General features: G+C 53.1%; 1 protein-coding gene across 1 annotated transcript in view; it reads left to right on the top strand.

The window, feature by feature from the left end:
* The window catches only part of LOC137484411 (nesprin-1-like), a 143,387-nt gene that overhangs the window by 37,290 nt on the left and 80,278 nt on the right, over nt 1-25,819 (top strand). Inside the window, exons 22-44 of the mRNA XM_068208285.1 lie at nt 148-367; nt 797-1,077; nt 2,266-2,425; nt 3,002-3,245; nt 3,873-4,027; nt 4,957-5,298; nt 5,956-6,146; nt 7,445-7,664; nt 8,094-8,374; nt 9,563-9,722; nt 10,299-10,542; nt 11,170-11,324; nt 12,254-12,595; nt 13,253-13,443; nt 14,752-14,879; nt 15,057-15,226; nt 15,971-16,147; nt 16,446-16,460; nt 16,756-16,890; nt 17,166-17,309; nt 17,739-18,019; nt 19,209-19,368; nt 19,945-20,097. Coding sequence (XP_068064386.1) covers nt 148-367; nt 797-1,077; nt 2,266-2,425; nt 3,002-3,245; nt 3,873-4,027; nt 4,957-5,298; nt 5,956-6,146; nt 7,445-7,664; nt 8,094-8,374; nt 9,563-9,722; nt 10,299-10,542; nt 11,170-11,324; nt 12,254-12,595; nt 13,253-13,443; nt 14,752-14,879; nt 15,057-15,226; nt 15,971-16,147; nt 16,446-16,460; nt 16,756-16,890; nt 17,166-17,309; nt 17,739-18,019; nt 19,209-19,368; nt 19,945-20,097 — 4,549 coding nt within the window. The remainder of the gene's footprint in view (nt 1-147; nt 368-796; nt 1,078-2,265; nt 2,426-3,001; nt 3,246-3,872; nt 4,028-4,956; nt 5,299-5,955; nt 6,147-7,444; nt 7,665-8,093; nt 8,375-9,562; nt 9,723-10,298; nt 10,543-11,169; nt 11,325-12,253; nt 12,596-13,252; nt 13,444-14,751; nt 14,880-15,056; nt 15,227-15,970; nt 16,148-16,445; nt 16,461-16,755; nt 16,891-17,165; nt 17,310-17,738; nt 18,020-19,208; nt 19,369-19,944; nt 20,098-25,819) is intronic.

Here is a 25,819-nt window from a genome sequence, read left to right as displayed (position 1 = left end):
GGCACAAATGTGCCTTGTCTGGGCGAGTTTCCACGTGACCCATTTCCCATACTCAGGTGTGGGGATCTTGAGCCACGTCGTCCTGGAATACCCGGCTGTGGGTGTCTAGAGCAGCAACTCATGTCTCTCCGTATGTGCAACTCGTAGGTCAGCAAAGGAGAGCCTGGAATCCAAGCTGAATGCTGCTCAGCAGCAGATATCTCAGCTGCAGATCACCAGGAACTATGTGGAGGTAGAGCGGCGAGCTGAGCTGGAGGAAGCTTACAGTGAAATCAAGGCAACGCAGAGGAGGCACGAGGAAGAGCTACAAGGCCTCAAAGAGGAAATGAATCTGCTCCTTGAGCAGAGGGAGGCTCTACAAAAGCAGGTGAGTGAAACAGCACTGGCAGTGCAGCCTTGCAGCGAGGGGTCTGTGGCGTTCTTGCTTTTCCATGGTAGAGCAGCAGCTGGTGGGGTGATCCCTGGGGCTGTCTCGGGCTCTGGGGGCTCCATGGCAGCTGCTCTGCAGGACACCCAGTGCTCTGCTGAATCTCAGCTGCTGCTCTGGACAGCTGGGCTAGTCCTCTGGGCTGTTGGCCAGCAACCATCAGCATGGATTCCTGCTGGCCTCTCCTTGCCAGCCTTGGTTTGGGAGGTGCTTTTTCAGGTGCCCTGTCCATATCCAGTGTGAATCTGGTGCTCTCAGGACAGGGAGAAATGGAAAGTTGTCCTTTGCCTTTCCTCTCAGCCTGTGCTGTGGCTGACAGTGACAAGCTGTGGCTGCAGCCCCTGACTGCTTTGTTCCCTTTGACTGGAGGTGGGAGAGTTGACATCTCAGCTGGCAGCCTCCCGAGAGTCCCAGGAAACGACTGTCCAGAGAGCCCAGCAAGAGGTGAGGGAGGCCCAGGAAGAGTCCAGGCAGAAGCTGTTGGAGGTTGAGCACATCCAGAAGATCGTGGAGGAGGCAGAAAATCTGAACAAGGAGCTGCAAGTGCATCTGGAGTCCTTGGAGAGGGAAAGGAATCGCTGGGAAGAAGTGGCTCAGCAAAATTCAGAATTGCGGGCTTCGGTGGATGTCCTAGAGAGTGAAAAAGCCAGGTAAATGAAAGCCTGTGGGACTCTGCATTGTGGTGAATGGATTCCCTCTTTGCCCTCTTTGCACCTGCCAGGGGCTCTGGCAGCATTTCCTAAGTGGCAGATTCTGAACTCTCCGTGCAGACACTTCTCCTTGTCTGGATGTTGTCTTTCATTTTCTTTACTTTTAAGACTTCAAACAGAGTTTTTCTGCAGAGAAAGGATTTGGGGGTAGCTCTTTCCCTCTAGGGGGTATTGTGTTTTTAGGTGGGTGTGTTGACACTGCCCGAGCTGCATTGTGAGGAGCTGGATACATCCATCAGCTCCACCTTGGGTCCTGTAACTTGAAGCCTCTGGGATGTGGATCAGCCTGGCCTCTGATGCTTTTTCTGGGCAGAACCATCTGAAGGCCCTGATTGCTGATCTAGGCCAGATTGCCCCGGAGGCAGCCCAGCAACAAGAATGGCTCTGTTGCATGGTTCCTCATAAAATGTGCCCCGGTGCCTGGAGGGGGCCAAGCAGGCTCCCTGCCACCCTGCCCAGTCACAGGCTTTACTGACTGTGCAAAGAATGCAAGAAACAGGACCAAGGTATGGGGGGCTCCTCCAGCTGATCAAGTCCTGCCAGTCTTCAGTGCCACAGGATTCTTCTTCCAAGAAGAAGGCAAAGGAAAGGCAGGGCACTCCTGCTTGCCTGGAGCCTTCTGCATCTTCCATCAGCTTTTGCTCCAAGCCTCTGTTGCCACTTGGGCCTTTGTTTCTCCGGCTGAAAGTAGGATGGGTGCTGGTAGATCTTAGGGAACTCGCCCGAGATCCCCTGGCTGTAGGGTGCTTCTCCTCCTACCTGGACATACAAGATGGGGGAAGGAAACGTCTCTTCCATGTTGACCAAACCTCCCTCCCTTGGAGCCTGGTTAGTCCAAAGAAGAAAATGGTTCCTCTCCTCTAATGTCTTCATTGCAAGATTTTCTTAGGTTTGTATTCACATTCCCACCTCAAAAAGAAGGTAGGGCATGTAGGCAGGAACTCCCTGTTCTTTCAGGGCCAAAAGCAGAGTAGGCACATGCTGGGCTGGGACTGCAGGGGGAACAAACAGCCAAGTTGTTTAGACAGACCTCATCAGACAGAGGAGTTTTTCCCTGAGGTGCTGCAAGTCCTGAGAGTTTATAAAATCTGATACCGTGTAGCAATGAGTTTCTTGCTTCCCTTCTAGGCTGATAGTGTCTCTGGAGGAGAAGAGCCAGTGCCTCAGAACTCTGGAAGAGAAGCACCTGGCACTGAACTATCAGGTGTCTCCGTGTCAATCTGCTCTTCAGCAGGCCCAACAGCTCTCTTCTCACCGCGCTGGACAACTGCGGGAGCTCAACACCCAGGTAAGCTGTGCAGTGGCGTCCTCTTCTCCAGGGACACACAACAGCACCTTTGCCTTGGAGGCCCCAACCTCTTTCCCCTCCCAGCAGCACGCACAGCTGCCGTCTTCTGCCCGGGGCTGCTGCTGCACCCTGAGGCCGAGGCTGGATCTGCTGTCTGCTGCCCAAGTTTTGCACCGTTCTCTCCCGGCTCCCAGCAGGAAATCTGGGAGGGGAGCAGCAGCAGACTCCTCTGGAGCCTCTGTGTCCCTCAGTTAGCAGTGTTGTCCCAGACAGAGTTGGTGCCTGTGCCGGGCACTGAGCAATGTGGGGACACAGAGGTGGCTATGGCAGGCTGGGCAGGGCACTTCCAGCGCAGCCATCTCAGCTGCTGTTCAGAGCTGCAGCCTCAAGGATGCCCATTGCCTCCCTTTCCCTCTTCTCTCTACATTTGTCTCCTTTGGAATCCTTGCTTTTCTGCCTTTTGGTTTTGGCATGGTTTTTGCCTGAAATCATTTCTTCTTTGCTGCTCTCCCTGCGGCCCACTCTGCAGCCTCAGGAGCAGCCCTGTCCCTGAGGCTCTGTGCATCCATCTTCCAGATGCAGGCCAAGCTGCTGACAGAGAGAGAGCAGACAGCTCACCAGGCAACTCAAGAGAAGCAGCTGCTGGAAACTGAGGTGTCTGAGCTGCGTGTGAGGCTCCAGAGCTCTGAGGAAAGAGCAGAGGCCATGGCCATACAGTGTAAGGACATGGAGCTGGAACTGAGGAAGACACAGGCTCAGAGGGACCATCTCAGAGCCCACAATCAGGAGCTGCTGAAACAGCTGGAGCAAAGTGAGCAAGGTACAGCTTCTCCTCTCCCACCCACTGCCCCATCCTGTCTCACCTGCGGGGATCTCGCTGATGGCTCGCAGAGGAAAAGTGCCCAGAGAGGGCAGAGGGGAAAAACAACCAGCAGGAGATTTATCCATCCAAGTGCCAGTGAAAGCTTTTTCTTGAGAAAGATGCTGTGGCTGGCAGTGCCATCCGGCTGTGCCATGGCTGATCCCGTGCACAGCTGGAGCCTTCCAGGTGCCGTGTCTGTGCTGAGGAGCTGTAGGAGGATGCCTCAGCTCGATTCCCCCAAACTCCAGGCCCTGCCAGAGCCTCCAGGCTACTGGCCTCTCTGGAGCAGGGCTGCACAGGCATCCCCTCTCCTTTGTCTCTTTTGGATTGCTCACTCTGCACAAGGCCAAGAGCAAACACACTTTCCTGTCCCTCTGAACATTGCCCCTTTCATTCCTGCTTTTTTCTCTGCCTGCAAGGTTCCTTCCTTTCTGTCAGCTTTGGAGCCCTTGTGGGCTCAGGGCCTGGCAAACTCAGGCAGGCAGAGAAGACACTGCTGTTGTCTCTGCAGGATGCACATCAGTTTGCCTTTGCTTTGCTTTTCCCCTTCTCCTTTCTCCTGTTCCTTCCCCCTCCCTGCTGCAGATTTGTGGGAGGCAGCAGTCAAGCAGACCTCTCGAGAAACTGCCCTGGAGAAAGAGGCCTGTGAAAGGCAGGAAGAGGCTGTGACTCTTCGTCAGGAGGTGGCATCTCTGCAGAGGAAATTGGAGAGCCTGCAGAAGGAAAGGATCGATGCGCTGGTGAGATTGGCGGATGCCACAAAGGGCCATTTCCTAGCTGTGTTTGCACATTCAGTTAATAGTTCTAAGGAGCACCTTTTTCCCGTTAAACTTTTCCAACTGCGTTCTTCTGAATAAGGAGGAGAAGATGTTGTAGTCATGTCAAAGCCAGTTAATGCTGAGGCTGCTGATTTTCCTTTATGCTGGGCTTCTGTGCCCTAAAAGCTATAGTTCTCAACATCCACACTGTCTCTATGGACATTGCATGGTTTGGGGAATTCCTCGTGTCCAAACCCACGTCCAGATTCCTAAATATCTGGATCTGGAAGGAGGGATGAGAGGAGCAAGTTTGCTGTTAATAGAAAGGTGTTTGGCCTCGGCCATCTGAGAGCAGCCAGTGGGGAGAGAAGAGAGGAAAGCCAAGCGCTGATCCACACCAGGACGTGTGCCTGCAAGGGGAGAACTCGTCCTGAGTGGCAGCAGAGGATGACAGAGGGATCTGGCCATTGCTGCTCCAAGAGAGGGCAGTGGGGCTCTCAGGGATGGAGCCATGGAAACTCTACACAGCAGAGCTGGAAAACCACTGCTGTCAGCCCAAGCCCAGGGAAGGAAATGCTGGGGGTGTTTGCTCTTCCCTTCCTCCCTGATGGAGAGCACATCCTCGTGGCACTGCCTAAATCCTGCTTAGCATGGACTTGAAATCCTGGCTGCAGATCTGGCAGCTCCTCCCCAGAGGAGCACTGGAGTGGGGCTGCAAGAGGTTGGGGAAGGGCAGAAAGGAAGCTGGGACAAGCTGAGTGAGCTGGGAAAGAGCAGCATCAAGGGGGGTGCCCAGCAAAGGTCTGCAGCATCCCGAGGGGCAGGAAAGGTCTGCAGCAGGAGTCCAGATCTGGTCTGAAAAGCAAACCGAGGGGGCGAATGAGTGACCCTTTTTCTCCCTGTTTTGGCAGCATGAACGGAAATTGAACCAGCAGCACATGAGAGACGTGGAAGAGAAGAATGAAATGCATGCAGCTGAGTTAAGAAGACATAAGGAAAATACTCAAGAATCAGAAGTGGAGAGGGAAGGCGAGCAGGAAGAGTTGGAGCATGGGGCGGCTTCTTTGAAGAAATGGAGAGAGAACACCCAAGTACTGAGTGCTGCACTGAAGAAAAGTGAAATTGCCAAAGGGTCTCTGATGAAAGACTTGTACATCCTGATGGGGAAGTCTGGTATCCAGGCAGGCACTGGCATTGACCTTCAGTCCACTCCAGGGTCCCTGAATTATTCCAGTGCTGTTTCCCATGAGGAGGTGGGTCTCTATCCCTGTCAGTCCAGGCCTGCTTGGGTAAAACAGCCCGGGCTGCAGCAGGCAGCCTTGTCTGTCTGCCTGGCTCCAGCCAGAGACCATTGACTGCCAGATTGTTTCCTGGCTCACCCAGAAAGACTGCTCCAGCTCTGGAGCTTACTGTTCCAATCTGCTCCAGGCCAAAAGCTAGGCATGGGGAGCTGCTTTTCCTGTGCCCACGCAACACATGGGGGTTTGGATTTGGTGTGGGAAGTAATGGAGCAGGTGAGCAGAGGGATGGACTAAACTGAGTGATGGACTAAAGTGGACCAATGGCTGAAAATCAGCTGCACTCCTGGTGCTTAGAGTAAATGGTATTGGCAGTTGCAGAAGATGCAGTATTTTTGGGTGACAACACGGAGTTTGGAGTGGGGATGTTTGTTGGGAAGGAGCTGTCTGGTCCCAGGCAAGCCAGCAGGGCCTGACACAGCACTTCCAAGGTAACAGTGCCAGAGGCTTTTGGCAGCCCCGGCTATCAGAGCTGCATAGGGCAGATGCTGTGAAACTTTGAGCCCAGAGCACAGGTGCTCCTTGTCCTCTGGCTGCCTGCGAGGTGCCACTGGCTGGCTCTGCACAGGGCTCCCGGGGAAGGGCTCGAGCTGTACCTTGTCCCACTTCCAGGTTTCCCAGGAGCAAGATTCATCGAGCTGCTCTCTGGAGCAGCTGAGCCCGGAATCCTCTGGCCAAGGGCACGCACTGGCCCAGGTGTGCCGAGAGCAGGAGCTGCTGGGCCAGAAGGCTGACCTTGAGGGCCGAATGGCAGCCATGGAGTGGCTCCAACAAGACCTTTCCAGGCAGCTGGAGGAGACCAGGTAAAGGCAGGGAGTAGAATCTTTTGTGGTATTTTAATATTCCCTGGTCAGAATATGGAAGAGTCTCAAGAACAAAAATATGTCACAATGGGAAGGTTCTTTTTCTGACACCTAAAGCCAGCAAAGCTCTCGTGAGCCTTGAGCTCCTGTTTGTGCCGCCGAGCACACTCCTGTGGGAAGTCCAAAGCAATCCACCCAGCCCTGAACTGAGTAGTAGTTAAACCATGCAGATGCTGAGTGAAACCTCAGGTTTCTCTTGGCTTTGGTTCCTTGTTCTGGGCATTGAACATCCCTCATTCCTTACCAAGTAGCTTGACATGATCCTGATCTTCAGAACTGAAGCTTCGTCTTCAGCATTCCAGGCTCCAACCTTGGCACGTTGGGAGTAGCACACTGCCATTCAGGGGGAAGCCAGAGGCTCCTGCTGAAAATCTTGAGGGCTTTCTCCTTCCAAGCACACTCTTGAGAAGAGTGGGACAGGCCCTAGAGCTGGCTGGAGAGCAGCAGGGAAAGCTCTTTGGAATTCTCAACAGCCTCTGGGGATTCTTGCTGATTGTTGATGGGCACCCAGCTGCCAAACCTGCCAAGCTCCCTTTGGATGGTCCCTCTCACTCTGTAAAGAAGGACAAGTGCCTCGGGCTACTGCCTGCTTGGCCCGCAACACTAAAATAAAGGTGGCAAGTCTACTCCATGACCTTGCAAGAGTTTAAACTGCAGTCTCTGCATTCAGGTGGTTGTTGTTCAGACAAAAGGGTGTCCTGATTTTTTACAAGTGCTGCTGTGACCATGAGATTTTACCGTGTCATGCAAAGTAGTTCTGAAGTCTCACAAATACAGGGTGTCTGGAAGATGATGTTCCTTTATGTCCATTATCAAGAGCATTAAAAAGTCAGCAGTCAGCAAGGACAAGAGTCTGTTGTGTCCCCCTGCAGAGCAGCTTGGAAGTGCTGATGAGAGAAGGGCTGTGAGCAGGGGCTGGGCTTTTGCTCGTCGCCCCAGCCTGTTTGGACACAGCTAGCCAGTGTCATAGGTCAGGATCAGCAACTGAAGGTTTGGCTGTTGAGGCCAAGTTGGGCTGGGCTGTCTGTGCTGTGCCAGGCCATAGGAAGGCCTGGGCAGTCCCTCAGAGGGCCCTGCTCTGCCGTTGAGATGGCACAAATGTGCCTTGTCTGGGCGAGTTTCCACGTGACCCATTTCCCATACTCAGGTGTGGGGATCTTGAGCCACGTCGTCCTGGAATACCCGGCTGTGGGTGTCTGGAGCAGCAACTCATGTCTCTCCGTATGTGCAACTCGTAGGTCAGCAAAGGAGAGCCTGGAATCCAAGCTGAATGCTGCTCAGCAGCAGATATCTCAGCTGCAGATCACCAGGAACTATGTGGAGGTAGAGCGGCGAGCTGAGCTGGAGGAAGCTTACAGTGAAATCAAGGCAACGCAGAGGAGGCACGAGGAAGAGCTACAAGGCCTCAAAGAGGAAATGAATCTGCTCCTTGAGCAGAGGGAGGCTCTACAAAAGCAGGTGAGTGAAACAGCACTGGCAGTGCAGCCTTGCAGCGAGGGGTCTGTGGCGTTCTTGCTTTTCCATGGTAGAGCAGCAGCTGGTGGGGTGATCCCTGGGGCTGTCTCGGGCTCTGGGGGCTCCATGGCAGCTGCTCTGCAGGACACCCAGTGCTCTGCTGAATCTCAGCTGCTGCTCTGGACAGCTGGGCTAGTCCTCTGGGCTGTTGGCCAGCAACCATCAGCATGGATTCCTGCTGGCCTCTCCTTGCCAGCCTTGGTTTGGGAGGTGCTTTTTCAGGTGCCCTGTCCATATCCAGTGTGAATCTGGTGCTCTCAGGACAGGGAGAAATGGAAAGTTGTCCTTTGCCTTTCCTCTCAGCCTGTGCTGTGGCTGACAGTGACAAGCTGTGGCTGCAGCCCCTGACTGCTTTGTTCCCTTTGACTGGAGGTGGGAGAGTTGACATCTCAGCTGGCAGCCTCCCGAGAGTCCCAGGAAACGACTGTCCAGAGAGCCCAGCAAGAGGTGAGGGAGGCCCAGGAAGAGTCCAGGCAGAAGCTGTTGGAGGTTGAGCACATCCAGAAGATCGTGGAGGAGGCAGAAAATCTGAACAAGGAGCTGCAAGTGCATCTGGAGTCCTTGGAGAGGGAAAGGAATCGCTGGGAAGAAGTGGCTCAGCAAAATTCAGAATTGCGGGCTTCGGTGGATGTCCTAGAGAGTGAAAAAGCCAGGTAAATGAAAGCCTGTGGGACTCTGCATTGTGGTGAATGGATTCCCTCTTTGCCCTCTTTGCACCTGCCAGGGGCTCTGGCAGCATTTCCTAAGTGGCAGATTCTGAACTCTCCGTGCAGACACTTCTCCTTGTCTGGATGTTGTCTTTCATTTTCTTTACTTTTAAGACTTCAAACAGAGTTTTTCTGCAGAGAAAGGATTTGGGGGTAGCTCTTTCCCTCTAGGGGGTATTGTGTTTTTAGGTGGGTGTGTTGACACTGCCCGAGCTGCATTGTGAGGAGCTGGATACATCCATCAGCTCCACCTTGGGTCCTGTAACTTGAAGCCTCTGGGATGTGGATCAGCCTGGCCTCTGATGCTTTTTCTGGGCAGAACCATCTGAAGGCCCTGATTGCTGATCTAGGCCAGATTGCCCCGGAGGCAGCCCAGCAACAAGAATGGCTCTGTTGCATGGTTCCTCATAAAATGTGCCCCGGTGCCTGGAGGGGGCCAAGCAGGCTCCCTGCCACCCTGCCCAGTCACAGGCTTTACTGACTGTGCAAAGAATGCAAGAAACAGGACCAAGGTATGGGGGGCTCCTCCAGCTGATCAAGTCCTGCCAGTCTTCAGTGCCACAGGATTCTTCTTCCAAGAAGAAGGCAAAGGAAAGGCAGGGCACTCCTGCTTGCCTGGAGCCTTCTGCATCTTCCATCAGCTTTTGCTCCAAGCCTCTGTTGCCACTTGGGCCTTTGTTTCTCCGGCTGAAAGTAGGATGGGTGCTGGTAGATCTTAGGGAACTCGCCCGAGATCCCCTGGCTGTAGGGTGCTTCTCCTCCTACCTGGACATACAAGATGGGGGAAGGAAACGTCTCTTCCATGTTGACCAAACCTCCCTCCCTTGGAGCCTGGTTAGTCCAAAGAAGAAAATGGTTCCTCTCCTCTAATGTCTTCATTGCAAGATTTTCTTAGGTTTGTATTCACATTCCCACCTCAAAAAGAAGGTAGGGCATGTAGGCAGGAACTCCCTGTTCTTTCAGGGCCAAAAGCAGAGTAGGCACATGCTGGGCTGGGACTGCAGGGGGAACAAACAGCCAAGTTGTTTAGACAGACCTCATCAGACAGAGGAGTTTTTCCCTGAGGTGCTGCAAGTCCTGAGAGTTTATAAAATCTGATACCGTGTAGCAATGAGTTTCTTGCTTCCCTTCTAGGCTGATAGTGTCTCTGGAGGAGAAGAGCCAGTGCCTCAGAACTCTGGAAGAGAAGCACCTGGCACTGAACTATCAGGTGTCTCCGTGTCAATCTGCTCTTCAGCAGGCCCAACAGCTCTCTTCTCACCGCGCTGGACAACTGCGGGAGCTCAACACCCAGGTAAGCTGTGCAGTGGCGTCCTCTTCTCCAGGGACACACAACAGCACCTTTGCCTTGGAGGCCCCAACCTCTTTCCCCTCCCAGCAGCACGCACAGCTGCCGTCTTCTGCCCGGGGCTGCTGCTGCACCCTGAGGCCGAGGCTGGATCTGCTGTCTGCTGCCCAAGTTTTGCACCGTTCTCTCCCGGCTCCCAGCAGGAAATCTGGGAGGGGAGCAGCAGCAGACTCCTCTGGAGCCTCTGTGTCCCTCAGTTAGCAGTGTTGTCCCAGACAGAGTTGGTGCCTGTGCCGGGCACTGAGCAATGTGGGGACACAGAGGTGGCTATGGCAGGCTGGGCAGGGCACTTCCAGCGCAGCCATCTCAGCTGCTGTTCAGAGCTGCAGCCTCAAGGATGCCCATTGCCTCCCTTTCCCTCTTCTCTCTACATTTGTCTCCTTTGGAATCCTTGCTTTTCTGCCTTTTGGTTTTGGCATGGTTTTTGCCTGAAATCATTTCTTCTTTGCTGCTCTCCCTGCGGCCCACTCTGCAGCCTCAGGAGCAGCCCTGTCCCTGAGGCTCTGTGCATCCATCTTCCAGATGCAGGCCAAGCTGCTGACAGAGAGAGAGCAGACAGCTCACCAGGCAACTCAAGAGAAGCAGCTGCTGGAAACTGAGGTGTCTGAGCTGCGTGTGAGGCTCCAGAGCTCTGAGGAAAGAGCAGAGGCCATGGCCATACAGTGTAAGGACATGGAGCTGGAACTGAGGAAGACACAGGCTCAGAGGGACCATCTCAGAGCCCACAATCAGGAGCTGCTGAAACAGCTGGAGCAAAGTGAGCAAGGTACAGCTTCTCCTCTCCCACCCACTGCCCCATCCTGTCTCACCTGCGGGGATCTCGCTGATGGCTCGCAGAGGAAAAGTGCCCAGAGAGGGCAGAGGGGAAAAACAACCAGCAGGAGATTTATCCATCCAAGTGCCAGTGAAAGCTTTTTCTTGAGAAAGATGCTGTGGCTGGCAGTGCCATCCGGCTGTGCCATGGCTGATCCCGTGCACAGCTGGAGCCTTCCAGGTGCCGTGTCTGTGCTGAGGAGCTGTAGGAGGATGCCTCAGCTCGATTCCCCCAAACTCCAGGCCCTGCCAGAGCCTCCAGGCTACTGGCCTCTCTGGAGCAGGGCTGCACAGGCATCCCCTCTCCTTTGTCTCTTTTGGATTGCTCACTCTGCACAAGGCCAAGAGCAAACACACTTTCCTGTCCCTCTGAACATTGCCCCTTTCATTCCTGCTTTTTTCTCTGCCTGCAAGGTTCCTTCCTTTCTGTCAGCTTTGGAGCCCTTGTGGGCTCAGGGCCTGGCAAACTCAGGCAGGCAGAGAAGACACTGCTGTTGTCTCTGCAGGATGCACATCAGTTTGCCTTTGCTTTGCTTTTCCCCTTCTCCTTTCTCCTGTTCCTTCCCCCTCCCTGCTGCAGATTTGTGGGAGGCAGCAGTCAAGCAGACCTCTCGAGAAACTGCCCTGGAGAAAGAGGCCTGTGAAAGGCAGGAAGAGGCTGTGACTCTTCGTCAGGAGGTGGCATCTCTGCAGAGGAAATTGGAGAGCCTGCAGAAGGAAAGGATCGATGCGCTGGTGAGATTGGCGGATGCCACAAAGGGCCATTTCCTAGCTGTGTTTGCACATTCAGTTAATAGTTCTAAGGAGCACCTTTTTCCCGTTAAACTTTTCCAACTGCGTTCTTCTGAATAAGGAGGAGAAGATGTTGTAGTCATGTCAAAGCCAGTTAATGCTGAGGCTGCTGATTTTCCTTTATGCTGGGCTTCTGTGCCCTAAAAGCTATAGTTCTCAACATCCACACTGTCTCTATGGACATTGCATGGTTTGGGGAATTCCTCGTGTCCAAACCCACGTCCAGATTCCTAAATATCTGGATCTGGAAGGAGGGATGAGAGGAGCAAGTTTGCTGTTAATAGAAAGGTGTTTGGCCTCGGCCATCTGAGAGCAGCCAGTGGGGAGAGAAGAGAGGAAAGCCAAGCGCTGATCCACACCAGGACGTGTGCCTGCAAGGGGAGAACTCGTCCTGAGTGGCAGCAGAGGATGACAGAGGGATCTGGCCATTGCTGCTCCAAGAGAGGGCAGTGGGGCTCTCAGGGATGGAGCCATGGAAACTCTACACAGCAGAGCTGGAAAACCACTGCTGTCAGCCCAAGCCCAGGGAAGGAAATGCTGGGGGTGTTTGCTCTTCCCTTCCTCCCTGATGGAGAGCACATCCTCGTGGCACTGCCTAAATCCTGCTTAGCATGGACTTGAAATCCTGGCTGCAGATCTGGCAGCTCCTCCCCAGAGGAGCACTGGAGTGGGGCTGCAAGAGGTTGGGGAAGGGCAGAAAGGAAGCTGGGACAAGCTGAGTGAGCTGGGAAAGAGCAGCATCAAGGGGGGTGCCCAGCAAAGGTCTGCAGCATCCCGAGGGGCAGGAAAGGTCTGCAGCAGGAGTCCAGATCTGGTCTGAAAAGCAAACCGAGGGGGCGAATGAGTGACCCTTTTTCTCCCTGTTTTGGCAGCATGAACGGAAATTGAACCAGCAGCACATGAGAGACGTGGAAGAGAAGAATGAAATGCATGCAGCTGAGTTAAGAAGACATAAGGAAAATACTCAAGAATCAGAAGTGGAGAGGGAAGGCGAGCAGGAAGAGTTGGAGCATGGGGCGGCTTCTTTGAAGAAATGGAGAGAGAACACCCAAGTACTGAGTGCTGCACTGAAGAAAAGTGAAATTGCCAAAGGGTCTCTGATGAAAGACTTGTACATCCTGATGGGGAAGTCTGGTATCCAGGCAGGCACTGGCATTGACCTTCAGTCCACTCCAGGGTCCCTGAATTATTCCAGTGCTGTTTCCCATGAGGAGGTGGGTCTCTATCCCTGTCAGTCCAGGCCTGCTTGGGTAAAGCAGCCCGGGCTGCAGCAGGCAGCCTTGTCTGTCTGCCTGGCTCCAGCCAGAGACCATTGACTGCCAGATTGTTTCCTGGCTCACCCAGAAAGACTGCTCCAGCTCTGGAGCTTACTGTTCCAATCTGCTCCAGGCCAAAAGCTAGGCATGGGGAGCTGCTTTTCCTGTGCCCACGCAACACATGGGGGTTTGGATTTGGTGTGGGAAGTAATGGAGCAGGTGAGCAGAGGGATGGACTAAACTGAGTGATGGACTAAAGTGGACCAATGGCTGAAAATCAGCTGCACTCCTGGTGCTTAGAGTAAATGGTATTGGCAGTTGCAGAAGATGCAGTATTTTTGGGTGACAACACGGAGTTTGGAGTGGGGATGTTTGTTGGGAAGGAGCTGTCTGGTCCCAGGCAAGCCAGCAGGGCCTGACACAGCACTTCCAAGGTAACAGTGCCAGAGGCTTTTGGCAGCCCCGGCTATCAGAGCTGCATAGGGCAGATGCTGTGAAACTTTGAGCCCAGAGCACAGGTGCTCCTTGTCCTCTGGCTGCCTGCGAGGTGCCACTGGCTGGCTCTGCACAGGGCTCCCGGGGAAGGGCTCGAGCTGTACCTTGTCCCACTTCCAGGTTTCCCAGGAGCAAGATTCATCGAGCTGCTCTCTGGAGCAGCTGAGCCCGGAATCCTCTGGCCAAGGGCACGCACTGGCCCAGGTGTGCCGAGAGCAGGAGCTGCTGGGCCAGAAGGCTGACCTTGAGGGCCGAATGGCAGCCATGGAGTGGCTCCAACAAGACCTTTCCAGGCAGCTGGAGGAGACCAGGTAAAGGCAGGGAGTAGAATCTTTTGTGGTATTTTAATATTCCCTGGTCAGAATATGGAAGAGTCTCAAGAACAAAAATATGTCACAATGGGAAGGTTCTTTTTCTGACACCTAAAGCCAGCAAAGCTCTCGTCAGCTCAGGAGCCATGAGCTCCTGTTTGTGCCGCCGAGCACACTCCTGTGGGAAGTCCAAAGCAATCCACCCAGCCCTGAACTGAGTAGTAGTTAAACCATGCAGATGCTGAGTGAAACCTCAGGTTTCTCTTGGCTTTGGTTCCTTGTTCTGGGCATTGAACATCCCTCATTCCTTACCAAGTAGCCTGACATGATCCTGATCTTCAGAACTGAAGCTTCGTCTTCAGCATTCCAGGCTCCAACCTTGGCACGTTGGGAGTAGCACACTGCCATTCAGGGGCAAGCCAGAGGCTCCTGCTGAAAATCTTGAGGGCTTTCTGCTTCCAAGCACACTCTTGAGAAGTGTGGGACAGGCCCTAGAGCTGGCTGGAGAGCAGCAGGGAAAGCTCTTTGGAATTCTCAACAGCCTCTGGGGATTCTTGCTGATTGTTGATGGGCACCCAGCTGCCAAACCTGCCAAGCTCCCTTTGGATGGTCCCTCTCACTCTGTAAAGAAGGACAAGTGCCTCGGGCTACTGCCTGCTTGGCCCACAACACTAAAATAAAGGTGGCAAGTCTACTCCATGACCTTGCAAGAGTTTAAACTGCAGTCTCTGCATTCAGGTGGTTGTTGTTCAGACAAAAGGGTGTCCTGAATTTTTACAAGTGCTGCCGTGACCATGAGATTTTACCGTGTCATGCAAAGTAGTTCTGAAGTCTCACAAATACAGGGTGTCTGGAAGATGATGTTCCTTTATGTCCATTATCAAGAGCATTAAAAAGTCAGCAGTCAGCAAGGACAAGAGTCTGTTGTGTCCCCCTGCAGAGCAGCTTGGAAGTGCTGATGAGAGAAGGGCTGTGAGCAGGGGCTGGGCTTTTGCTCGTCGCCCCAGCCTGTTTGGACACAGCTAGCCAGTGTCATAGGTCAGGATCAGCAACTGAAGGTTTGGCTGTTGAGGCCAAGTTGGGCTGGGCTGTCTGTGCTATGCCAGGCCATAGGGAAGGCCTGGGCAGTCCCTCAGAGGGCCCTGCTCTGCTGTTGAGATGGCACAAATGTGCCTTGTCTGGGCGAGTTTCCACGTGACCCATTTCCCATACTCAGGTGTGGGGATCTTGAGCCACGTCGTCCTGGAATAACCGGCTGTGGGTGTCTGGAGCAAGCAACTCATGTCTCTCCGTATGTGCAACTCGTAGGTCAGCAAAGGAGAGCCTGGAATCCAAGCTGATTGCTGCTCAGCAGCAGATATCTCAGCTGCAGACCACCAGGAACCATCTGGAAGCTCAAGTGCTCACAGTCACACAGGCCAAGGAGATGATAGAAGGTGAGAACCTCGTGTGCTTTGTTTGTGGTGCTGCCCCTGCCTAGAGAACTAAGCACCCTGTAAAGCTGCTTCTGTCCACAGAGCTTCTGAGAAGTGGTGGGGCTGGTGGCACTGAAAGGGCCTGAGGTCAGTAAAGTCAGTAAAGACTCTGACTCTTGCTGTTGGTCTTGTTTGTAGGAGAAGTGAAGTGCCTGCAAGATGAGCTGGAAGCAGAGAGATCTCTCAGGAGGCAGGAACGGGAAGACACAGCTCAACAGCTCCTGCAGGCAGAGCAGCAGCATCATGAAAGCCTCAGGCTTCAGGGAACTGCTCAGCAACTGGAAATAAAGAAGCTCCTGCAAGACCTGGTAGGGGACAGTACACTTCTGGAGTGTCCAAGCCAGCCCTGTGGGTTGGTTTAGCACAAGCAGAGCCTGAGGGTGTGAAAGGGCAGCAATCCTCTGCCAAGGCCTCCCGCTGCTGGGCCGGGCAGCAGAGGCAGCAGCTTGGACTTGGAGGTGCCTGAGAGCCCCCAGGATGGTGCTGGGACAGTAAATGCAGCCACAGCTTCAGTGAGGGCGTAAGAGGAGTTCCAGAGCAGGTTGGGCAGTGCCCACCCAAAGCGTGGCAGCCCAGGGCAGGATTGTCCCTGAGTCCCACCTGCCACGGAGCAGATGCCAGCGTGGAGCACTTGCCGGCATGGAGCAGATGCCAACAGTGCTGCTGGCTGCAGGCGTGGGAACTCGGTTCCTTTCTTGCTGTGCTTCCATGGTGGTCAGAGGGATTAGCTTAGGGCTGGAAGCAAATGGAACAGGCCCCTTGTCCCTGGTCCTTCAGTCCTTGTGACTGGGGTGTCAGGGAAGAGAAGGTGACACCTCCTTTTCTGAGCACTTGGACTCAACGCTTGGGAAGGTCTTTGCCAACAGAAGAGATTGCACGAGTCTGTGATTCTTGCACCTGCTGAGCCTCCTTTTGAATTCCATGACAGGACACGGTTTCTGGAGTGCTGTTGTCTTTTCCGGTTGGGGGCTGTGGGAGGGATGAAGCTTCACCTTTTTCAGCAAGGAGCTTGCCTGGGACTTCATCTTGCAAATTTCTCCTCCCCTCCTCAGGCAAGTGAGCGCGAAAGGCACCGTGCAGAGATGCAGGAGACGCTGGAGCAATGGGAAAAAGAGAAGGCAGAGAGAGAGCAGGAGCACAAGAAGGTGCTGTTTGAGATGAGGCAGAAAGATGCCACCCTGCTGGCCCAACAAGAAGAACTAAGGAGATTTGAAAATGCCAAGCGAGAGGTAATGACTGAGAGAGGTGAACTGGTGTGATTTTTTGCAAGGCTGGAGCTGTGGGAGATGGCAGGACATGGGGCTGTGTGGAGCATGCCCTCCGTGTCTTCTACATTGAACTGGGGGAGGTGAAAGCTGAACGGGGCTGTCTTTGGGACCAGCAATGAGCCCTCTCATAGGAAGCCAGGCAGAAACATCAGCTATCAGCTGAGATCTTTGTGCTGCTCTTGTGCTCTGTTGTTCTAAGATGTACCTCAGGGTACCTTCGCTGTTCTCTTTCCGCTCCCCTTTTGGTGTGTACTGGTAGGTGTTCACAGCCAAAGTGAGTTTGTAGCTCTTTTCTTATGTGGGAACAGGGAGGGTGCAGCAGCAACACTGACAAGAGAAAAATCTTTTTAAAGACTTGCCTGGAGTATTTCTGAACAGTAACCCAGAGTTGTCTTCTGGGCTGTGTTTTAAGTCACTTCCTGGGAAGCTGTGTTGGCCCCGGGGCAGGCAGTGGCCCAGGGGAGCAGCAGCCGAGTGCTGTGAGAGCACGTGAGCCCATCAGTCTTTGCCTCTGCCACACGGATGCTGCAGGAGAAGTGTGAAGCCCTCTGCTCTTTCCTTCGGTGCAGGTGCTGCTGGAAGAGCAGAAGGAGAAGAGTGCTTTATCAGAGGCACTGCTCCAGACTCAGGGAGAGCTCAGCCGAGCCCACCAGCAGGTCCAGCAGCTCAGGCAGGAGGTGAAAGAGCTGCAAGAGAAGGGGCAGGTAAGTGTGAGTAGGCAGGCAACAGAGGGCAGGGCAGGGACAAGGGCACAAAAGGCAGCTCCTGGGACTGAGGAGGCAAGGGCTGCTTCAGGCCCTGGGAGCACAGAGCCTGGTAAGCTCCAGAGCTCAGCCCCAGGAAGGAAGGCTTGCTTGGAAGCAGAGCTAGCTGGAGAAGCCAAAAGAAGCAGCTGAAGGAAGGGGATTTTGAGGTAGCACGTGGAACAAGCTGAGCCTGAGGGCAGGTCCCAGGAAGTTGCTCTGCATTTTGTTGCCAGACCATCAAGGCAAATCTGCAAGCTGAGCTGCAGGAAGCTCGCAGTGAAGTCCAGGCAGCACTGAGGAGGCACAAGGAAGAGCTACAAGGCCTCAAAGAGGAAATGAATCTGCTCCTTGAGCAGAGGGAGGCTCTACAAAAGCAGGTGAGTGAAACAGCACTGGCACTGCAGCCTTGCAGCGAGGGGTCTGTGGCCTTCTTGCTTTTCCATGGCAGAGCAGCAGCTGGTGGGGTGATCCCTGGGGCTGTCTCGGGCTCTGGGGGCTCCATGGCAGCTGCTCTGCAGGACACACAGTGCTCTGCTGAATCTCAGCTGCTGCTCTGGACAGCTGGGCTAGTCCTCTGGGCTGTTGGCCAGCAACCATCAGCATGGATTCCTGCTGGCCTCTCCTTGCCAGCCTTGGTTTGGGAGGTGCTTTTTCAGGTGCCCTGTCCATATCCAGTGTGAATCTGGGGCTCTCAGGACAGGGAGAAATGGAAAGTTGTCCTTTGCCTTTCCTCTCAGCCTGTGCTGTGGCTGACAGTGACAAGCTGTGGCTGCAGCCCCTGACTGCTTTGTTCCCTTTGACTGGAGGTGGGAGAGTTGACATCTCAGCTGGCAGCCTCCCGAGAGTCCCAGGAAACAACTGTCCAGAGAGCCCAGCAAGAGGTGAGGGAGGCCCAGGAAGAGTCCAGGCAGAAGCTGTTGGAGGTTGAGCATGTCCAGAAGATGCTGAAGGAGGCAGAAAATCAGAAAAAGGATCTGCAAGTGCATCTGGAGTCCTTGGAGAGGGAATGGAGTCAACGGGAAGAAGTGGCACAGCGAAATTCAGAATTGCAGGCTTCCGTGAATGCCCTAGAGAAGGAAAAAGCCAGGTAAATGAAAGCCTGTGGGACTCTGCATTGTGGTGAATGGATTCCCTCTTTGCCCTCTTTGCACCTGCCAGGGGCTTTGGCAGCATTTCCTAAGTGGCAGATTCTGAACTCTCCGTGCAGACACTTCTCCTTGTCTGGATGTTGTCTTTCATTTTCTTTACTTTTAAGACTTCAAACAGAATTTTTCTGCAGAGAAAGGATTTTGGGGTAGCTCTTTCCCTCTAGGGGGTATTGTGTTTTTAGGTGGGTGTGTTGACACTGCCCGAGCTGCATTGTGAGGAGCTGGATACATCCATCAGCTCCACCTTGGATCCTGTAACTTGAAGCCTCTGGGATGTGGATCAGCCTGGCATCTGATGCTTTTTCTGGGCAGAACCATCTGAAGGCCCTGATTGCTGATCTAGGCCAGATTGCCCCCGGAGGCAGCCCAGCAACAAGAATGGCTCTGTTGCATGGTTCCTCATAAAATGTGCCCCGGTGCCTGGAGGGGGTCAAGCAGGCTCCCTGCCACCCTGCCCAGTCACAGGCTTTACTGACTGTGCAAAGAATGCAAGAAACAGGACCAAGGTATGGGGGGCTCCTCCAGCTGATCAAGTCCTGCCAGTCTTCAGTGCCACAGGATTCTTCTTCCAAGAAGAAGGCAAAGGAAAGGCAGGGCACTCCTGCTTGCCTGGAGCCTTCTGCATCTTCCATCAGCTTTTGCTCCAAGCCTCTGTTGCCACTTGGGCCTTTGTTTCTCCAGCTGAAAGTAGGATGGGTGCTGGTAGATCTTAGGGAACTCGCCTGAGATCCCCTGGCTGTAGGGTGCTGCTCCTCCTACCTGGACATACAAGATGGGGGAAGGAAACGTCTCTTCCATGTTGACCAAACCTCCCTCCCTTGGAGCCTGGTTAGTCCAAAGAAGAAAATGGTTCCTCTCCTCTAATGTCTTCATTGCAAGATTTTCTTAGGTTTGTATTCACATTCCCACCTCAAAAAGAAGGTAGGGCATGTAGGCAGGAACTCCCTGTTCTTTCAGGGCCAAAAGCGGAGTAGGCACATGCTGGGCTGGGACTGCAGGGGGAACAAACAGCCAAGTTGTTTAGACAGAACTCATCAGACAGAGGAGTTTTTCCCTGAGGTGCTGCAAGTCCTAAGAGTTTATAAAATCTGCTACCATGTAGCAATGAGTTTCTTGCTTCCCTTCTAGACTGATAGTGTCTCTGGAGGAGAAGAGCCAGTGCCTCAGAACGCTGGAAGAGAAGCACCTGGCACTGAACTATCAGGTGTCTCCGTGTCAATCTGCTCTTCAGCAGGCCCAACAGCTCTCTTCTCACTGCGCTAGAAAACTGCGGGAGCTCAACACCCAGGTAAGCTGTGCAGTGGCATCCTCTTCTCCAGGGACACACAACAGCACCTTTGCCTTGGAGGCCCCAACCTCTTTCCCCTCCCAGCAGCACGCACAGCTGCCGTCTTCTGCCCGGGGCTGCTGCTGCACCCTGAGGCCGAGGCTGGATCTGCTGTCTGCTGCCCAAGTTTTGCACCGTTCTCTCCCGGCTCCCAGCAGGAAATCTGGGAGGGGAGCAGCAGCAGACTCCTCTGGAGCCTCTGTGTCCCTCAGTTAGCAGTGTTGTCCCAGACAGAGTTGGTGCCTGTGCCGGGCACTGAGCAATGTGGGGACACAGAGGTGGCTATGGCAGGCTGGGCAGGGCACTTCCAGCGCAGCCATCTCAGCTGCTGTTCAGAGCTGCAGCCTCAAGGATGCCCATTGCCTCCCTTTCCCTCTTTTCTCTACATTTGTCTCCTTTGGAATCCTTGCTTCTTTGCGTTCTTGTTTTGGTGTGTTTTTGGCTTGCAATTATTTCTGTTTCATTGCTCTCCCTGCGGCCCACTCTGCAGCCTCAGGAGCAGCCCTGTCCCTGAGGCTCTGTGCATCCATCTTCCAGATGCAGGCCCTTCAGCACAGAGTGCTGCAGATGGCGGCTTCCCTGGCAACCCAAGAGAAGCAGCTGCTGCAGGAACTGGAGGAGTCTCCATTAGGAGAATGTGCTTTGAGGGACTCCGTGGACGTGCTGGAGGCTGAGGTGTCTGAGCTGCGTGTGAGGCTCCAGAGCACTGATGACTGTCCCCGTTGCGGCAGGACCCGAACAGAATGGATCGAATTCAGAAGACGAGAAGAGAACTAAACTCAACCGGTTATTTTCATGTATCGCTCTTTTTCTAGAGAACATCGTACAGACCAATTTCATTTGTCTTAAAGTAAAAACATCTCACACCATTGGTGCTCTGTGAAACTCTTTCCTAGGCCCAACCTGGTAGAAACCTCTCCTTTTCTCTCTGACTGAACTGAGAATATCCATAGATGACAAAGCTCTTGCCTTGGCCATACAGTGTAAGGCCGTGTATGGATATTCTCATTTCAGTCAGAGAGAAAAAGAGAGAGATTCTACCAGGCTAAGCCTGAGAGAGAACTGGAAAGGAATGTAAATAATTCACTATCTGCCTTGCTGTTCACATTGTTTGTAGATATGTTCTGCCACCGTGCATCATTCACTGCACACCAACAGTGTGAGATGTTTTGACTTTAAGACCAATGAAATTAGCCTGCACGATGCTCTCCATAAAAGAGCGATGTATTTGAAATAAATGAGTAGGAATTCTTGTCTTCTGACTTGGAGTCTTTTGTTCTCGTCCTGCCTCAACAACGCTATCTGGTGACTCCTGTCATGAACTGCACCCTACCCTGAAGGAACAGCATCTGGTGGACTCTTACTGCAGCCTCGGCTGAAGACCCGAGCCCTGGCATCTTGCAGGGGTCGCTCTGCGGCCGCGGCTGCACGCCAGCAGCTTGGAGGCTCTGGCCGGACACCGTTGCCCTCTTGAGAGAGGTAACGCTGAAACCGCGTGCCTTCTGGAGAAGGCTTGGTCCTGTCTGGAACGTGGGTCGGCTCTTAGAAGCCGAGAACTGAGCGGGACAGGTTTTCCCTGAAATAGCAGACTGTCTGTCTCTTGAAGTGGACGTTTGCTAAGGGAGGGTTTCCTTGGAACATGGGAAACCAGCTTTCTGCAGCGGAACGGCTGATTTTGACTGCCTGGCAGGGGTATATCCCTCAGCTGGGGGTTCTGGTCTCTGAGACCGAGCTCGTCCTCTTCCTGGGTTGGCTCAGGACTGAAATGAACAGGGCTTATGCCTTTATTAATGTTCAGCTCTTTATTAAAGAGATCAGCTGAGCAGTGGTCCTGAACAGAGCTTGCCCGCGTTGTTGTAGCTCTTCCAGGTGCCAGAAAGGAAGGAAGCATGCAGAGTCTGTCTCTGAAGTCCAGAGCAGCAGCTGTCTCTTCTTCTTTCCTGTGGCACAACCGGTGGCCAAAGGATGAGGAGGCGTGAAGTGCACAGTCTGTTGCTGAAGTCCAGAACAACAGCTGTCCCAGCTCCTTCCCTGGTGGCAGCCCCAGCGCAGGCCCCCTGGCTCTTCTGGCTCCACTTGACCCTGGCCCACCCCAGTCTAGTTGCTTTGAAGTTATGGTGACAGACAACAGTTGATCACGGGTTGTGTTTCCCTCTTCCTCGGCTAGGGCATTTGTCCATCCCCCTCTACTGTGTTTAGTTTTTTATTTAGGGGTGTCTTTACCCCCCAAAAATACTCCCATGATCCCAGGGGGTTTTCTTATTTGCACGTTAGTCCCAGAATGTCAGTGTGGTGGGGGGGAAGGCAGGTTACCTCTGGGTAGTTTAGGGAAAACAAACAGAGCAATTAACTAATTAACATTTCAATACCGGTAGCCAGCAGTCATTCCAGTGTTGCCATGGGAACTAGGAAGGCCCTGCCCACTTCTCTGGGGAACACCTGGAAACTTTGTTCATAACAAATCCCTCCTCTATTTCTTTGATCGGACTTAAGCCCGCATCAACTTACAGTCTTTGGCTTTTGAGGGCTAACTTCTTTTGGCATTTGTATGCTTTTACTTAGGTCTGATGGTAATTTTCCTCTTCTTTAGAAACTAAGTAAGACTCAATAATATTCTAATTAAAAAACGTTCTTCAGTTAACTCCTTTGGCTAAAGTACACTTATTCTTATTAAACAATTACAAAAAACCTGAGGGTTCCAAAGGAGGCTCCTTCTCCATCCCTTCCGCCGGGCCGCCCGCCATTGCCGTGTGCAGAGAGGCGGCCGAGCTCGCGCCAACGCACCCCCTGCAGCCGCGGGGGAATCATCGCCCTCGCCCTGCCCGGCCGGGAGCCCGCGGCGCCCCTGCTGGCTGTGCCCGGAACTGCGCCGCAGGGGAAGGTGCCTGCGGCCGGGAGAAGGCTGGCGCTGGGTCTGTGCCTCTGTTCGTTGTTGCTGCCGGGGTTGGTGTTTGTTTGCCCTGTTACACACACACGCTAGTAAGGAACTGCTATTCCTTTTCTCCTATCTTTGCCTGAAAGCCCTGTAATTTCAAAGTTATAATAATTCCAAGGGAAGGGGGTCATATTTTCCATTCTAAGGGAGCTTGCTGCCTTCCTTGGCAGACACCTGTCTTTCAAACCGAGACACTCAGACATTGGATCCCTTCCTTCCTGGTCTTCCAGGGCTTTCTATGATGGTGATTCTGCTGGCTGTCCCTGGAAACAAACCTCTCTCTTACACTTGTTATATGCCGCTCCCAGAGAGAAAGGGGCCCTGGCTCCCTCACGAACACCTGTTCAATCCCCACATCCTGGGCCAAGGAGCCCAAAACCCTTGCTGCAGTATCATCATGTTGCACGCCTGTACCCATAAGGTCCCAAACTTGAATCAACCAGGTTGAAAAAGCCTCATGTCCCTGTTGTGCAATGTCTTTCTACAGATTGTGGAGACTGTCAAACAACAGGGACTCAGTGATGATCTCGGGTTTTGGCTCCTCTGCTGGTTGTGAGGGCCTTGGCTCCACGTTCACATTAACTCGGTACATTGATTTGGAGACTTCCTCCTCTGCAGAGGGGCGACTGCTGCTGGCTGTGGCCGGCCTTGTGGTTGAGCTGGAACCTGGACAGTTGTAACATCCGTGGGTTCTACTGCTGCACCATCAGCCTTTCCCTCTGATTGCAGCTGGTGCTGCTGGACCATGTCCCTGCCCTCTGTGTCAGGTTTTGGGGTAGCTACCCAAGGTAACCTCAACCTGTCTTAGAATGGTGAACAGACCTTGCTGAATAAACACAGCAAAAACATAAGTAGATGATCTCTTTAGCTTCTAGGTGAAATTTAAACTCTTCAAAAGCTGTTGGCTTAGGCCCAAAGAAGTGAGTGAAGAGTTGGGAGAAAACTCCCCCCGTGTTGCTTCATCACAATAGGTACCATTAGTAAGAAAACCCCAAAGACATGAACTTAGCCCATGACTGCTACATAGCCATGTGCCCACATTCCAGAAGAAATTTACAAGCATTGAATTTCTTGCCTTGTTGGCGTGTTCTACAAACTCGATAACAACCCCAATGCTCTTAGTCATGAGACCCATGTTTTGATAAGGGACTGCAAATTGGAAAAATGTAGCCGCAATCATGTGCCAAGCAAACCAGGGTAAGCTAGACCACATGATGCCACTTAACGAGGTGTTTTATCCTGTGCTCCAGAACTGTCATTCTCTTTTCACCATTTCCTCTCGATGCTTTCGTGCCATACACTGGGCAGCAATAATTGTCTTGGTTTTAAAAGACAGATGTCTGCCAAGCAAAGCAGGAACCTTCCTGGAATGGAAAAAATCACCCCTTCCCTCCAAATTATTCCAACTTCAAAATTACAGGGTTTCCAGGCAAAAATAAAGGAACAGCAATAACAGTTCTCTGCTAGATATAAAACAGAATGAACAACAAACAACACAAGAAAACAATAACAGGAGTTTTCCACCCGTCAAGCACCACTTTCCCCTTTGGTGCAGTTACAACCACAGCCAGCAGAGGGAGCTGGCGGGCCCCAGTGAGGCAGGGCAGGTGCGATGATTCCCGCCAGCCAGCAGGGGGCGCTCCAATGCGAGCTTGGCACCATTCCCAGGTGTGCTGGCGTCTCCGGGGAGGGGCAGGAGGGGAAATTGCTCCATTTGTGAATTCACAGGCAGCAAGCAGTCTCAGCAACATCACCGGCAGAGGGCAGAAAACAGAGAGGGCAGGCAGATCAGATCAAGCAGCAGTGGAGCTCAGCATCACCCACCGGCAGCCAGCAGAAACGTTGAAGGCAGGCAGATCCGATTCTAACACCAAGTTAAAATGTAGCCATACCCCCAGCTAGATAAACATGCACACCCCAACATCCCCAGGGCCGCTCCTCCCATTCCCCCACTGGAAGGGAAGAGGCAGCCCCAGCCCCACCCTCTGTGGGATCCCAGCTGGAGCTTATGCCTCTCCTGATATCCCCCAAACCGTGGAAGGCGCGGGGCAGGAAACATGGACAGTTCCTGCCACAAATGACCACAGGATATGCCCATCACCATGACCACCCGCCAAGACAATGTGAAAGTAACCCTCTGAAAGCCCAGAACAAAAGGTCTGTCTCACTGAAATGTACTCCAACAATGATCCTGAATCCATCCTGGTATGGATAAGGCAAGGATGTCTGTGTTTCAGAACCCCTGTGACAGCTTAACAGTAGATAACGCATCCAGCTTGCCAAGCACTCAATAGTTGGTATTTGTAATTTTACTAACAGAGCGGGATGTGATTTCAACCATTACCTACCAGAAGCTGTTCTACAGGGTCTACACGTCAACTTTTCTCCAACACCAATTGACATGAACATTACCATGGTCAAAAAACTGTTGGAACATCCTGGCCTGCACAAACTACCACAACAGCAGAAGAAGAAAAGTCAGAAGACGCCAATCAGTGTCCATCACAATATAGAAAAGGCACATCATGTTCTAGAACAAATGAAGAGGGATGGAGAGAATCACTGGTGGGAAAACTTGCTTGGATGGTCCCCAACTGCCACAGGCTTTTCCAAGCTGAGCTACATCCTGCAGCTGTGATACTGGCACTAACTGGGATTGGGTTTGTGTTAATAATTGCAGTGTATATAAGAGTGTGGTACGTAATCCAGCAATCAAGAAAACAAACTTGTCCAGAAATGCAAAGGTTGAAGGAAGGAAAAGCAATGTGTTTGTTTTGCCAGAACCAGATGCTGTGTTTTTGTTCGTAGATACCACTTAGTTTTAACATTTTGAGAAAAGAACTGATTCGCTCCAACACTGAGCCAAGAGCCACCACAGAGACTGACTCAGTGAGGTGGGTATTCGCTTTATTCGGCTCCTCTGTGAGAAATGGATTTGCAAAGTGATGTAAACAAAATGGCCGGGAGACCTTGTGCTCCTCTCTTGATAAGGCCTTTATTTAAAAGATAGCCTAAGGGGCGGGGGTACGGGGTTCGCGATGCCGCCGCTACTCCCAGGTGAGTCGACGTCCCAGAGGAGGGGTAGACGATCCTGTCGATTACGGCAGGATCGGAGTCTTCGCCCTCAGGGGATACGTCCAGAGACTCGCTTATAGCTCGTTGGTCTAAGGGGGTGAGTCTGTTCAGACCTCTCTCAATTCATGGCGACCGGCTCCAGGGGTGACGAAGGCCAGCTCCAATTCCCTGACATCTCCCTGTCCTGGAGATGTTGACTGTTGAGCAGTCCTTGCTTTTGTTCGCGGTCTGGGTCCAGCTCTAGTCCTCTGCTGGAGTCCGGCCATTAACATGCAGCACATGCTAAGCCTTCTGGGAACCAGGAAGTCACCTCAGGGAGCAGCGGCCGAACTACCCGACGCCAAGGAGGGGATACAGAGGGCCCAACCCGTCAGGTACAAAGGGGTTCCAACAAAAAGGGGG

This window comes from Anomalospiza imberbis, chromosome 17 (genome assembly GCF_031753505.1).
Source record: "Anomalospiza imberbis isolate Cuckoo-Finch-1a 21T00152 chromosome 17, ASM3175350v1, whole genome shotgun sequence".
In the NCBI taxonomy this organism is placed as follows: Eukaryota; Metazoa; Chordata; class Aves; order Passeriformes; family Viduidae; genus Anomalospiza; species Anomalospiza imberbis.
The sequence above is the reverse complement of the archived record's forward strand: the minus strand, read 5'-3'. Positions and strand labels throughout refer to the sequence as shown.